This window comes from Ceratina calcarata, unplaced genomic scaffold (genome assembly GCF_001652005.2).
Source record: "Ceratina calcarata isolate Rehan_Ccalc_2016 unplaced genomic scaffold, ASM165200v1 scaffold145, whole genome shotgun sequence".
In the NCBI taxonomy this organism is placed as follows: Eukaryota; Metazoa; Arthropoda; class Insecta; order Hymenoptera; family Apidae; genus Ceratina; species Ceratina calcarata.
Window position 1 is genome coordinate 202,119 of NW_017135664.1, and position 15,095 is coordinate 217,213.

The window sequence follows — 15,095 nt, forward strand, 5'->3', positions numbered from 1 at the left end:
ACATATGATTATATGGCATTTTATTGATGTTGACAAAATCCGACCATTCCAGCGTCGAAACGGCGAACTTTTGGAAACAAATTTCGTTTTTCCTTAATAACTCCTAAACCCTTAGAGATACGGGAAAATTGCATAAAACCTTTCTTGTAGAGGACGACGAGATCTACAATTTCCATATAAAACTTTTTCGCTAGCGTCAATATTTAACGAGTTATTGACGAAAAACGAAAAAACAGTTTTTTGCAAATTACTCGTTAACTATTGACGCTAGCGAAAAATTTTTACATGGAAATTGTAGATCTCGTCGTCCTCTATAAGAAAGATCCTATGCAATTTTCCCGTATCTCCAACGGTTTAGAAGTTATTGGCAAAAAACGAAAATTTCGCAAAATCTGAAGGGGTACCCCTTGGAAAAATCTCGGAAAAATCGAAAAATTTTGTTTGGTCAAAATATCGAAAAATATCGAAATATATTCTAAAAGACGTAAAAAATTTCAGACTTTCTAGGCTTGTACTTCCTCAAGTCAGTTGTTTCTTCCAATTTCGCGACAACTAACGAATTGCGTGTAAAAAGAAACTTAAGGGTGTATCGTCGCGGGGGAGGACGAGGGACCCTTCGAAATAGGTGACGGTTGATCGGTGATTCATACTTGCTAATGACAAGTGTGCCGTTCATCGATTGAATTTTGTAACGCTCGCACAAACGCACCTGCGTTTGTAATAACCCTTTCCTTTCACGCAGGTAAGGGTGTCCCTGTTCTTTTTAATTTCCGCCGGCTAGCCAATCGATCAAACATTGATCGAAACTCCAACCGATCTCTAGAACGTCTATGTATATACCGCGTCTCTATTTCTTTTCAAGTATCATGTTACTACTCCTTTTAATTATCGTGCGAGAGCCGCGGAGATCAAACGCGTCTATGCTCATAGCGAACAAATTCATGCAGAAAAGTGACGCTTCTCGACTTACCCCGTTTCACGCCGGAGAAAATAGTGATGAACGCTGGACCGGAGAGAGGAGGAGAATGGCTGCTCGAAAATGCCCACGTGCACGCGCATTCTGTGCATCGTTTACAGCAACAACGGGGCATGCACGCATAATGCCCGTGTACTTCTGTCAGTGGCACGCGCTCATTAGAGACCTCGGTCGTTTGCGCCGTGGCATTGTTGCCGCCTCCGAGGCCCCGGCTCCCCGATGTCAATGGAAAGTCTAAAAAGAAAAATCCGGGATAAAGAATCTGCCCCGATCCCGTGCCGTGAATGGCAAGCCTACAATCTGCTAGCGAAATGTCTGTTAATGGGGTCGGCCAATGTCTCGGTCTCCTTTCAAGGCACGAGGAAAGATAACTCGACGAAACTAATAGGATGCCTGTTGCAAACGCGTTATACATTATATGTATATTTATATATATTTTTATATATTTGCGCCGATGGTGAACGTAAATCATGTTCTGATTCTAAACCGTTTTTCCTGTTTAATCTTATTAATAATATCGCTCGCTCGATGTAAAAGTGGAAAAGGTTAATTAACGCCGTCCGGGCATTCGCCCACGGTGCATTACAGAATTAAAAAACAAAGTTCGGCTCTGGGAATTCGATTTCTTCCCGTCGCGAGAGCCAATTTCCTCCGCGAATTAACGCCGGAAAATTCGTATAGAGACTGTTCCGAGCGCAGTCGCGCAACTTTGGCTGAGTTTTCTTCGCCGGGTAGTCCGCGGCACTTGCTGTTTCCCTTTAAACGAATTACGACGGTGTATTAGCTTCACTATTCAGAAGTGAGCCGGTACACCGGCAACCCTTTCGGATCGTACGTGAATACGGCAATTAACGCGTACACCTCGGATCGACAGAGCGCGAGGGTGGACGAGCGAGAGGGCGCGAGACGGAAGTCGGAAGCTGGTGGGGGCCCAGTCGAGCAAATATCCAACAAATAAGCGCGGCGTACGCGCGTTAATAGCGTTAAACGGAGCCGACGCCGACGCCGACGCGGCGTGACCTCTCCTCACTTCGCCGTAACGAAGTTATTCGAAGTAACTCGGCGATCTTCCCTCTATAGGCACACACAACTTCCGTGTATTCAGCATCGCAAAGCACCTCTTTGATTGCTCTTTAATCATGACTACTATTTAGCGGAACGGATCATTCTGTTCGAAATTCTCAGCGCCTGAGATCATCCGCTGAACAACGACGAGATCTCAGAAAGAAACGGAAAGTCGGTGTACGTGCGCGTGTAGGTGGGTCTGTCTCTTGTCGCGACAGCACGGCGCGTAGCGCGAAACATCAGAAACTGACTCATAGGCCACGTCGTCGTCATGGACTCGTTATACACTGACGCAGGATATTACGGCCGTGGCGAAGAACAATGACACTGAATTTGATAAACAAAATTCAGTAAAATACTCTGGGAGCAGGAATTATTGACAGATCTGGCAGAAGCTCGTAGAACTTTTCTATAGCAGAAGCGAACACATGTCTCCAGTAACTGTGGCGACAACGCGGGGTCGTTCCCTTTGATGTTTTCTGTTGATTTTGACCCACGAATGAGAAAATGAATTTCCTGTACACTATAAATTTCGACGTTGCTATGACGTCGATTAGAATGCGCTGTATTCATTCTAAAAATTGTTTTCGGAAGAAACACTTTTGGAAATATCGAACTAGGGCGAGGTTTCAGTTGGGAAAAGCAACGGAGGGAAAAGAAAAGCGTTGGATACAGAGAGATTCGTTAATCTAGTCGGAGGCTGGCCGGACACGTGTCGTGCACGCGTCGAAATCGCAAATTTTCTACCTTCTATGGCGCATTGTGCTCTCTGGCCCTGGTTGTTCCCATGATGAGACAGACGAACACAGTCAGGGCGATACCTATACGTATAACACACTGATTCACGATATCCGTCTCCAGGTCCCTGCGGAGAGCGTCGCGCACGCTACTCGTAATCGAGCAAGACCGTGTGTATCTACTGTAAAACGAGTTTCGGTCGAGGGTGGAGCGCCTCGTCACCTTGTTAATCATCGCTGCGTGATGGAAAATTGTTTACGACGTACAAACCGGATGACGAATTTGATTTAAGACATTAACACGACGGATACTTGCTTCTCTCTCATTCTCACGTCTCCAATTTAATTACGTATATCCAAACTGATGTAATAGAAAATATTTGGAAGATTATTTTATTAGCGATGGTTAAACGAATTATGATAGTTCGTGTCAGATAAGATAAAACAATTTTCTACCACGGTGCAAATTAAATTTAAAACGGTCATCAATCGCGACCGAGATAAGCAGGTCCCCCATCGACGGGAGACCTTCCAGTGACGCGTATCTCCACGGTCGTTTCGCATGATTCCCCATAAATGCGGGCGCGAAGTGTCCTCGCAATAAATACTGGCACTAGCCGCTGCTCTCTCGATGACATCGCTTTTTAATTTCGGCGCGCGGTAATATTTCCAACACGTGCCCGGTCCCGAATGGAAACGCGGCACCAGCGTTCGCCTCTCGTTCTTTCTAGGGAAGGGAGATGCGCCCGGCACAGGAGAACGAAGCACCGACCATGTAAACCAATTTGCACACCATGAAGCCCCTTTGATAGCGATCTGCCAGGCGCATCGAGGGTGAAGATATTTCCCACAGGAATTGGTGGTCGTGCACATTGCTGAGACGCGACGTTCCCACAGGAGCGCCGGCTCTTCTATGGGAACCCATGAACGTCGAAAAGTGCTGTTGAATGCCTGAACGGGTTGCACGGCGGGGGAACAATGGACCGTCCTTCGGTAATTGAAATGTTCATTGATAACCCACGAGCACCGGATGATCACAGATAACGACTGGTCTCTCTATTTAGGGAAGGAACACATTTAGGTGTTTACGAATACTCCCGTCAGAACTCTTCTAATTCCCTTCAGACGTTCCTCTTCGTTTCTCGAAGGAAAGAGCTCACTTTTTATGTTTGTAACTGTTTCACGTTACACCGTGAGCACTATTTTATCAAGCGTATGCTCACGATACAATTGTGATCACGTATGAACGTATTGAGAAAAATGGCAAAAAGTTGAGGGGCGAGCAAGAAACGCGAAACGACAGCAGAACTGAACAAACGTGATCGCGAGTAATGTATTCCGTTCCCTTATGCGAATGCTGCACGCACGGAGAACCGAGAACGTCGCTCTAATGTCGGATAATTACTCAGTAATAATTAGTAATTGCCCACGGGGACGAAGAGCGAAGGGTCACATGGAGGAAGAAGAGTGCTAACTAGAGAGGAGCGAGATTTATCTCGGCGAAAGATTTACCCTGAAACCATGTAACCCTTAATTGACTTATCGGAATTGTAATTCGAGTGATTAGGCAAAGATTTGACATCGCCGGATTTGCAAATTTGATTGTTTCACGATTCTCTCTGTTTCTGATGGAACAGAACGAATGTTTGCCTCGGTCACTTCCATTCCGCGAAGTGAGCATTAGAACTAATGTTCAGACGCATTAACATTATATTTTAAATCCCTTTTGATACGGCGCCGCGCGTTGCAATAATCTAGACCGAATCTGTGATAAGCTTTGCTACAGTTAATCAGAAGGATACAGCGGGTTCGGGTTCGTGTTCCTTCTCGCATGAGAGAGTTCGAATTAGAATTATTGTGTGCGAGTGAATAGTTGAAACTCAGATATATTATCAGAGAGCGCATAACGGAGTCGGATAAAAAAATGGGTATTAAAGGCGACGGGGGAATCGATTTCGTGACCTTAGAAGTGACGGCTGTAAAAGCCTCCGTGAAGTATCGGACAGGAATGAGTGTCGCGAGAGCAGCGGGGAGCTTCAGCAGCAGCACGAGCAGTCAATTAGGAAATTCTTAGGAAATCGCTTGGCATTGCGACCCGTTCTACGTTCTGCGTACGTAACATGCGAGGGCGGACTATATTATTCGCGCTTACACTTCTCGGCGCCCGTACGCTGTAATTTATTGAACGAGCCCGATGTAGATAACGAAAAAAGGGATAACATCGTGGGCAACGTTGTGCCGCGAGTTATAAATGCCGGCTTAACCCAGAAACCCGTTATTACAAACCCGTGCGACGAACAATTTTTGCGCTGTTGAAAAATTTAAACAGTCGGTAATCGTTGCGCAAGAACTTTTTATATCGAAATCGTCGTTACTATTAACAGCAGTGATACCCGCCATTAAAGAGCTTATCGTTCGATGGCTTTCCTCAGTGTCGCGAAATAATTTGGGTGGGTGGAAGGCGGTGGTCGGAACGCGCGCGCGTAAATATCGAATGACACGGAACCGAAGTGCGCCGAGACCGCGCGGCCACTCGGGGGATACGTAATCTCGTGTCGAGGAAAACTTTATTTTTTTTTCTTTCGCTTTCTCTCTCTCTCTCTCCTCCAGCGCGAGGTCACACGAAGCATTTGTCCTCAAACTTTGCGCCGTGTCGATCCTGATAAAAAGTCTGAACACACTTCGTTTGTAAGCGAGCCTAGTTGCTCACTAAACGTTGAATGTCGTGAGAAACCTCGGCGCATTTTTTTATCTCGCAGGAAAAGCCCCGATGTATATGAAGAAAAACGAAGAAAAGCGGACGCGGGGGCGAGCCGTTGTTTAGATCCTTCGGAAACTTTTAAAATACTGAGCGTGGAATAAATTATTCCGCGCACACCTTTTTTAAAACGAGAAACGATATTTTATTTTATACATATACACTTCTTCCATCGTATTTCCCAAACACCGTGAAACGCAAATAAATATCGCGGAATCATCGATATTTCACCGTACAGTATTTTTCCCGATGCGTGTTTATAAACATTATGCAAGCCACGATAAATCATTCGATACGATTAAGCCGTAAAATAAAAGTGGCTTTCGCACGCTTGTCAGCCGGCGCGGTCGGTTTCGTGCCGGTTTAGTTCCTCGCTCGTACTACTTCGACTTTTCTTCTCGTCGTGTTCCATTTGCTTCCCTTTCTTTCGCTACGCGGCTCGCCCCTTCGGCCCTTGTTCCGTCGAATCCCCCGTTCCAGACTGCACTTGTTGCTTCGTCACGAAATCAACTTGCCCGAAATTTTTAGCTCCGTTACGAATTGAATCAACGCGAATCACGAGCAGTACCAGTAATAAGCGTGCGCTATGGTCCCTACGTTAACAGGCAATTAAACGCTGCGAGGGGAATCGAGATGTTTTCAAGTAACAATACGCGCATCGGTGCGTTGCGAGGAAAATGAGTAAGAGAGGCAATAATTTAACTGGTGCGGTGGGTACGTAGATCGCTGGACAGAGGTGAAGTATATATTAAATGCGTGTACTAACTACCTCGGCTACGTGATGAAGCATTCCATTACACATGACTTAACATCACGACGATCGTCGACAGTTTAATAGAAGGAATTTCATAGCTCTCCATTAGCTGCTTTGCCAGCGCGATAATGGCTCTTTGATTACAGAGGCGCAAATGCATTTAGCTCCCTGTAGGCCAGTTCACAAGACTCGATATCCCAATTCCCTCCACACAAACCAACAGCTTTTTCCATAGGTTTTCATGCGATCGACCGATTCAATTTTCCTTCAATTTCCAATTGAAATTAATTGGTCAAATGATATAGTGTCCTATTCAAAATAATTAAACCGACGCGTCAATAATTTCGTATCTAAAACCTAGCTGGAAATAGATGTGCACATGTCGTTAATTACTGTCATGCGATATAATTACCGCATGTAACCGGGATTAGCTGGAAATTCGAGAAGCGAGCCACTAGTCGATCATGCACAATTTCACGTGGACGCAAACTCTAAAACAATCTACGCAAGTTCATTTGTCACTAGTGGATTATGTTCAGTGTAGTTGGAAATTTGATAATGGCCAAAATGTGATTTCATTGATCTACTCCTGATTAACCTCCAACTTAATCAAAACGATGAAGCAGGAATGCTTTTCGTTCATTGTGAGCCTCCTCCGGTATTACGTGCGCGTCCCCGAGAGAATTGATCAGATCGCTGTTTGCTAAATTAGCAAGAATAAATCGGATACATTTGGAATGGCGTTCCTTTACATCGATCGGCTGAAGAGCGATTTTCAGCGAGTCGATCACCGCATTCCGCAGAAAGCGGGTAGTTTTAAAAAATGGTGTCCGCAAGCTTTCATAAAACGTCTGAGCAGCCAGAAGTTCGACGAACGTTGCTGCGTCACCGAGGAATTTCAAGTGAAAAAGGCCTCGGTGAGTTTCGCTCCCAAGGTACCGAAGATCTTCACGATCGGTCTACGACTAGACGCGAACAATGCGAACGCTCGTCAATCTTGGAACATTGCCGTCATCAAGAATTTGTTGAAACATTTCGTTCGAAGGTACTCCTCGTAGAAAGTTTTTGATCAAATGCAATAATTTTTAAATATTCTTATTAAATAACATAATAATGCATTGATCAGAAACTTTTCCCTTGGTTTAGATTAAAAAAAGGAATTTCGAATTGTAGATACCGTAATTACTTCCGTTCGTTTTGGAAGTCGACGCCTAGTGACAATCACTGGAACGTCCTTGCATCCACCAAGACGATCATTTCCAAATGTACCAAAAAGTTCAAGGAGAAGTCCCCCGTGCAAGAGTCGGACTGTATAATGCTATGTCGCGAGAAAGATTCGCCGTGCAAAATGTTCTACGATTTCGAAGAATATTCGCAGAGTCCCTCGGCGAAGACGGAATCATACGTTCGACTCTGGTGCGACGATGATGAGAACAGGACGCAGAAAGAAGTGCATCCTTGCGATACTTACGTTGCCGATGGAAGTAACAACAGGCAGAACAAATTGTCCGGAGGAGACGATGTCCAGCGCGCCGCGCGCGGAAGTCCAGTCAGCAGATCAAAGCAAAGCGTATCCGTGCAAACTACGGAAAAGAGTAAGCTGCGGCGCAGGAAGTCGAGGAGGAACACGGAACTCGATCAGAAGGAGAATGTTTGCTACGTTTCAACGAACACGTCATTGTCGCAAGACATCGAGACTATTTTCACGACCAATAGCGCAAACTTCAACTATGAGAAGAGCAGGTCAAATTTGGAGGTGTTGGGCACTCACTACATGAAGGAAGTAATAGCGCGCAAGCAAAGAAATAAAAAGTGGAAGAGCAGTGACACGGAAAGTTCGAGGAAAAGACATAGGATAAGTACGTCGACGAATGTAAGACAAGATATCTTTGATTGGGACAGCAAGGAAATTAAGAAGAAATCTAAACATAAAAAAAGTAAAGAGTCTACTTTTAAAAATGTATTTTCCGAATGCAATCATGTGAGGGACAGTGCTGGCGATAGTTTGACGACGATTTACCAGAAGCACAATAGTAAAAGCAGAAACGAGTCGTTGATATTGGTCGAAAATGAAAATTGTGCATATAAAAAATGTTTACTTAATAAAATCTCGGATGATAGCGGTACTGCTTGTAACGACACATATTTTCCGAGTAACGAGAATTCCTCGAACGGAAACAACGTCACGATGGAAAATTCGATTATAATTAAATCAAACATAAATTCGCCAGGAACTGTAGACACATCGCTGGATTCTCAAAATTATTTGGTGGAGGATAAAACATCGGAGCTGATGATTCTCGGAAAGGTGAAGAAGCGGTTGGAGGAGGATTTTTCATTGAACCACGTCAACTGCGACAACGATCTCTTCCTAGACGCAGAGGACGATCTCTTAGAACTGAATCGATCATCGTCCGAAATGAAACTAACTTCGTACGAGCTGGACAATAAGATGAAGAGGTCAAAATCGATGCTGACGACAGCGTCGGTGACGAAGCACCAGGCAATGAATCAAGAATCAACGAAACAGTCGATCAGAAGTTTGACCTGCGCTTCCTCGATTCGCTTCTCGAATTCGGACTTGAGCCGCGCCCAGAGCAGTTACCACACTACTCTGAGGGAACAAGAGTGCAGCCCGAGCTCGTCGGTCGAGTACTGCACCGCTAGCAACGTCTCCCTGGCAAAGTTCTCTCGCAGCAACTCGTTTAACGCGTTGTTTCAACCCTACGAGGCTGCGTACGATGATTCTAACAATAAGACGAAATCACACAGGAAGAACTGTTTCTCGAGCAACGTCTCCTTGGGAGAGGACAGCGTCTACCAAGACACAAGAGATTTCCTCGATAGTACGTTAGGTAATTCGTTCACGATGTGTTGCTATCAACGGAACTCGACACCGAATTTTTCCAACTCATCGAAACTAGTCACGGAATCGCTGGACTCGGGAATTTTGACTGATTGCTCGCGCGAGCACGTACAAGTCGCGTCAAACGAACGGCTTCGAGGGAAAACCGGGAGGAAAAGCGAGAACGAACGTAAACGTTACTCGAGAGAAGCGAACTTGCTGCCGACTTACGATTTCAACACGGACAGCAGTTACTCGGACGAGTCGTTGAATCGAAGGGTCGACATGGTGGTGAAGAAGTTCACGGAGAATCTCATCCTCACCGAGAGACGGGCGAGGTCCAGATTGAAACGAATCGAGAATCCTGCGCTATACAGGCAGGGAAGAAAGCGGCGGAAGAACGGGCAACAAGTACGTTCTGAAACTATTATTGTTCGTTGCGCCTGTTTCAATTGGAAAAAGCAGATCGATTAGCAGACGCGTTCTGCCGTTACACAGATTCTTTTGATGATTATTTCGTTTCGTCTTCCCTTCGTATTCTGTTCGATTTTGTAATCTACGTTGTCACGATTTGAGAGAAATATACCGAAATAAACTATTGGCAATTTTTAATGAGTTATCGATCATTGTAAAACGGCTAGGTAAAGAAAGTGTCAGAATGTAGTAAGAAACAGAACTGTACCTGTAAATCGGGATGCTCGCCGCGGCTGAACGACGACGACTGGATCATGAGTAGCTCCACGCCGCCCTTATTCTCGTTCTCCGATTCTGAAATGGACCATTTATAATTAGCCGAGATATTGGCGTAAACGTGCGTGCTTTAAATCTGATCGCAAGAAAGTTTCCAAGGGGCAGGAAGAGAGAATCTGATGTACGATTAACTATACTCTCCTCTCGTGTCTCACAAGACTGTATATGAAAATTCCTGTTATCCCTGTTCCAGCGAGAACAGGAGAATGCGAGCGAGGTGCGAGGGAAACGGAGAGATCGCGCGAACGGCGAGGAGCGGGAAGTGGCAAAATGCTCGGCAACAATCAAAATGTGGAGACACGTCGATTCTCGGGGGTAGTCCAACAGAAGTTCGGCCACATCATTAGACGAGACCTGACCGTTTCTGTACTGCGGTTTCCTTTGAGGGAGAGAAGTCGAAACGAGAGCGTACTCGATAGCCAGCCGAGCGGAAATGCATAAACGACCAACAGACTGGACGCGACAGGCCTTTTCCTCGTCCAGCGCTTCGGAAAGGAGCTACCTTCCTCGTTCTCTTTTCCGCCACGGGCCCTCTATCAGTGGCACGTCCCGACAACAGGACGCAACCGTTTCTATCAAACGAGGAAGGGTCCGGGGAAAGTCTGCCGGAAAAACCGACATCGCGAGTGGACACGACGCCGATCAAAAGAAATCTCGCTTTGCGTTTCGCAAACTGGGTGCTCTTGATTTGTTGGAAATTACTTGCCCTTTCTCCTATTATCTACATCCAGTTTTCTTTTCCTTTCACTTATCTCTGTGACGATGGAACTACGCGTGCATTTCGCAGGCGAACGTTTCAAGGAAAATACTTTTGCGAGCAGATGTACGAATATCGAATAAAAAATCACGGAGCATAATTACCGGGGTGCACGTGAGTAGCGGATCGAGAGAAAGAGAGAGAGAGAGAGAGACAGAAGACGGGGTGAAAAGAACAGAGAAGGGAGAGGAGGGAGGACGGTGGTTGGATCCAAGCATCGGAGAAATCCGCATTCACGTAAAGGAGGATCAGCCGTGGAAAAGCATCTTACACCGAGTCTACGATATCTAATTCCCGGGAGTTCTTTGATATATGTGCCCACACCAGTTTCGTTCTGCCGCTGCAAGAGAGTCTATACAAAGGAAGAAATAAATATCACCGTAATCTCAGATCCGCTATGTGGGACACACGGGGATCTTCGACGTCTCTCCGTCGAGGAAACTTCTTCATCGAGATGCGAACTTCATTTAGGCGTTTTAATACACCCAAAATTGTTCGATGACATTCTGACATATCGTATTACGTTTCTCGGTCAGCTTCGTATTTAATAATTAATTTTACACACTCACAGCAATCTTTTCTCGTGAAGACGTTCGTTGTAAATAATTCCTTGGGAATTAATCATTTATGTATTTGACAAATACGATTGTACAATATGCTTCAATAAAATGTTTCAAAACGTTCACACGAAGATTCCACAAATTGACACAACCAGAACTATGATAGTTTACAGTAGGCATTGGGGCTCGAATGGATCGTAGAGGGTCACGATTTTCCCTTAACGTCCCGTAGAGTACCGGGAGTATAGGAGCCAATTGATCCACGGGGATGTTTCGAGAACGGTCGAAGGACGGATGAAGGCTGGTGACGAACGGAGACGTCCGTGGGGTCGGGTCAAAGCAATTTTCGGCTTCCGAGGCAATCGTGCTCTAATACCCCGAGATAAAATAAAACCAAAGGCGCCCTCCCTGAAAGCGAATTTAACCGTATGACGAATTTCATTTGCGCCGGATGATTTCATTTGAAACTTTTCACTCCTACCCAGTCATCAAATTTTTCTGGACACCTCTTAAAAGATATTCGAAGAGATGCTCAACGCTCGATATATCGTGTTGCGCAATATATATTATCGTAAAGGATTTGTCGGGAATCAAGGAGATGTTCGGAATGCTCGAGGCGAAAATTTCTCTTCCAAGAAATCCAACGCGGAGGAGGAGCAACAGACGTGCTTTCCCAAAGCTTTTACAGTTATTATCCCACAGACGTTTGTCGTTTACGAGATATCGAGGCGATATTGAGGTACGCTCTCTACACGCTATGGTCACCATTGTTTACCTAATGATAAAAGCACCATGTTCTATTTGCACCACCACCCTTCGAATACGATTTTTCAAACCTGGTTTACCTATCCTCTCCCCGACGTAGTAACGGTTTCTATTTCGACGTATAAACGCGCATCGTTCGATTTATACATCGATTACAAAATTCTGTGCCATATAAATTATCGAAAGAAGTGCAATACGTAAGTTTGAAAAATGTTCCTCGCCACGGAAACAAACGCGAGAGACACGCACGGGCACAGGGACGAAGATAGATACGTGCGACACGGCAAAGGGGAGTTTCCCACGGGAGAAAGCGATTCTGAAAATTCTTCGAAGACACGTCGATAAAGGACTACGCTAGTACGCTGCTACACTCAAGGCCGGCCCTCTCTCCCTCCGTGCATCTCCCTCGAACGCTTTCTTATCCGTCGCGCCGGGCAAATTGTATTTCGGCCCGCGGAATAGCAAAGCGAAGATGACAAAGTCGCGAAGAGGAAAAATTGCGAAATTGCTTGGTGCACTAGGAGGTGCGCCTAACCTTTTCCGAATCGCGTGCCTCGATCGATCTCGGTAGCCTGAAAACAGTGGAGAGAGCAAGGGAGACTAACAATAAGTAGATCTTTCGAATACCAGTGTGAACCCTTGGGCACCTATGACAGAAATGCACCGAAAATCGAATTCCTACCCCTCAAAGAGGAAAAGAAGCATTCTATTCCCCAATAAAGGTTTCTTTTATAAAAGGAAATATCCATTTAATCGAATAAAGAGTTATGGCTAAATATTTTTAGATAAAACATTATTAGTGATCACTGAAAAAATGTATCCTGTCTTATTAAGGATATAAAAGAATTCTCGTAGGCTTACATCAGACAGAGAGCTGCACATGGGAATTTCGAAAAATCAGCTTCATGGATTTAATGGTCCCTGTCGAAACGACAGATCTCTTCATTCGGCGGGCACAAAAGCACCGCGCAGATTACAGAGCCAGCAATCCCTCCTTTATGGATTCTACGCCATGGCATTATGCCGGCACACGCGGCCAAGTAACGTGAAAGGACATTATCCCTGGACAATACTGACTTCGATCACTGTACGCCCACCACTCCTTCGCGCAGTTTCCCTTCGAATCAATCGGTCTCAAAGAATCGCGATCACTAATTCGACGAATAGATATAAAATAAAGGATCATTGAACAAGGTGACTAAATCACGAGATATGTATATTTGCGGGAAACGAAAATTGTTATATACACATATGAACAGAATATGGAGATTAACCTACGTGACACGTAATTGTCTATAACCGGCTATCTCTAAGTGTGCGGCACAAGCTCACATAAACGGGTCGTTATTATTATACAGTTTTATAAATACAGGGTGCAGACGAGACTGTTACAAACCCTTCGCCCCGTTCCGCGATCATTCAATTTTTACATCTTCGACCGTGCGATCTTTTTATTCGTACGTAAGTGAAACACTGATAGAAACGATATAATGCTTATTTTATAACGCGGAACACGGAGCCCGTTCTGATTCGCTCAAAAGGAACACGCAACCTGTTGTCGCTATCGTAAATGGCGTAACAGCACCATTTATAATCCTCGATGCTCCCAAGCGTTTCCTTCCTGATTTCGCGGGTACATACAAAAAATAACGGACAACCGAGGTCTTAATAGAGTGGAAAATCTGATATCAAACGAGTGACGATTTCTTTTTTAACAATTAAAATACGGTATGCAACTGGTTCGTCAACTATCGCGTTACGCTCGTACATAAATTAACGACAATCGGTTGCAGCAGAATACCTACAGCTAGTTTGTCAGATAAAATTCCGGTAGACACCGCGTTAACATTCTATTCATGTATTTTTCAGAGATAAACCTCGACTAGTTCCGACTAGATTTCGTTCGCTTAACATTCACCGCGTTCACCTATTTAGATATGTGTAAGTACGTTTATCTTTTCACGGTGTTCCATTTTCAACCGGTCAATAACATGCGATTACGTAGTGTTTTCTGTGCTTAATTAGAACGATTTACAGGTAGACACTATTCCTATAAATACACATTCTTATAATCGTCCTCTATACAACAGCATAAAAGACTTCGCTCTGTTCTCCGACTAGATCGTACTCATTTTCATTCTCGGCTCTGATCGAGAGCGGAATGAAGGATAATGAGAAACTGAAAATGAAATCGAACTAAAAATTGCGTCGGTGATATAAAATGACACTGAGAATATTTCAAATTAAAAAGAACGAAACACGAATCGACAAGTAATAAGCTATAGGATACCGAATTAACAGTAACTTATGCTACGGCTATAAAAATTCGAAAGACATGCTTCGATTACAATTTACCAATTTACATTTAGCTAATATTTAATAGAATACATTTTACACAGTGAGTTGTCTTTGACTAGATACGTAGATACAATTATTATTTGGCAATGATTGTTATACAGGCTATGTGTATCCCTTGACTAGAATCTATACGTGCGTCTTCTATAATTTTTTACCGAATCATTTTTAGTCTCACCTAAATTGTTTATATTATTACGCAGAGCACCCATACCTGACGCACTCTAAACCCTGTTGACTAGATGCACACGATTCAATTGCCTTAACTATCTTTGATGTTCAGCTGTATGATCACGATCCATTGGATCGAAGATTTGATCAATGAACTAATTAAATCTAAGTTCTAAGGAGTAGTTTATACTAGTCGATTAACGTTACGGTCGCTTAAGCTAGGATGAAGGATAACGGACTACCAGTTTGGATAAATATTAGAACACAGATAAAGTACTAGCCACTATGTACACGCAGACGCACACGCACACGTTTTATAGCCCGATTTCTCCTCGCTATCTACAGATTTACATCGCACGCAACAGCGTATTAAACCTTGTTGCTTCGCTAGTTCTAATCCTATACAGTCGAATTCGTCCCTTTACGTGTCGTTTGCGAGATATTTACGTAGAGAACTGTTCCGTTGCAGTGGTGATTATTGTCTCGAGTTAATGAGAATCGAAACGTCGTTAAGTGTCCGTTACTTATTGTTAGATTTAATAACCATTTCTTTTTAATAGTGTTTCTGATACTTTTGAACGCGAGAACTCTTTAGTACTATT

At 44.2% G+C, this 15,095-nt stretch overlaps 1 protein-coding gene across 1 annotated transcript in view; it reads right to left on the reverse strand.

Moving 5' to 3' along the window:
* Window positions 1-1,106, reverse strand: part of LOC108631000 (SLIT-ROBO Rho GTPase-activating protein 1) — a 57,258-nt gene extending 56,152 nt beyond the window's left edge. The window contains exon 1 of the mRNA XM_026818840.1: window positions 971-1,106. Coding sequence (XP_026674641.1) covers window positions 971-1,091 — 121 coding nt within the window. The 5' untranslated portion in view covers window positions 1,092-1,106. The remainder of the gene's footprint in view (window positions 1-970) is intronic.
* Window positions 1,107-15,095: the final 13,989 nt, after the last annotated feature.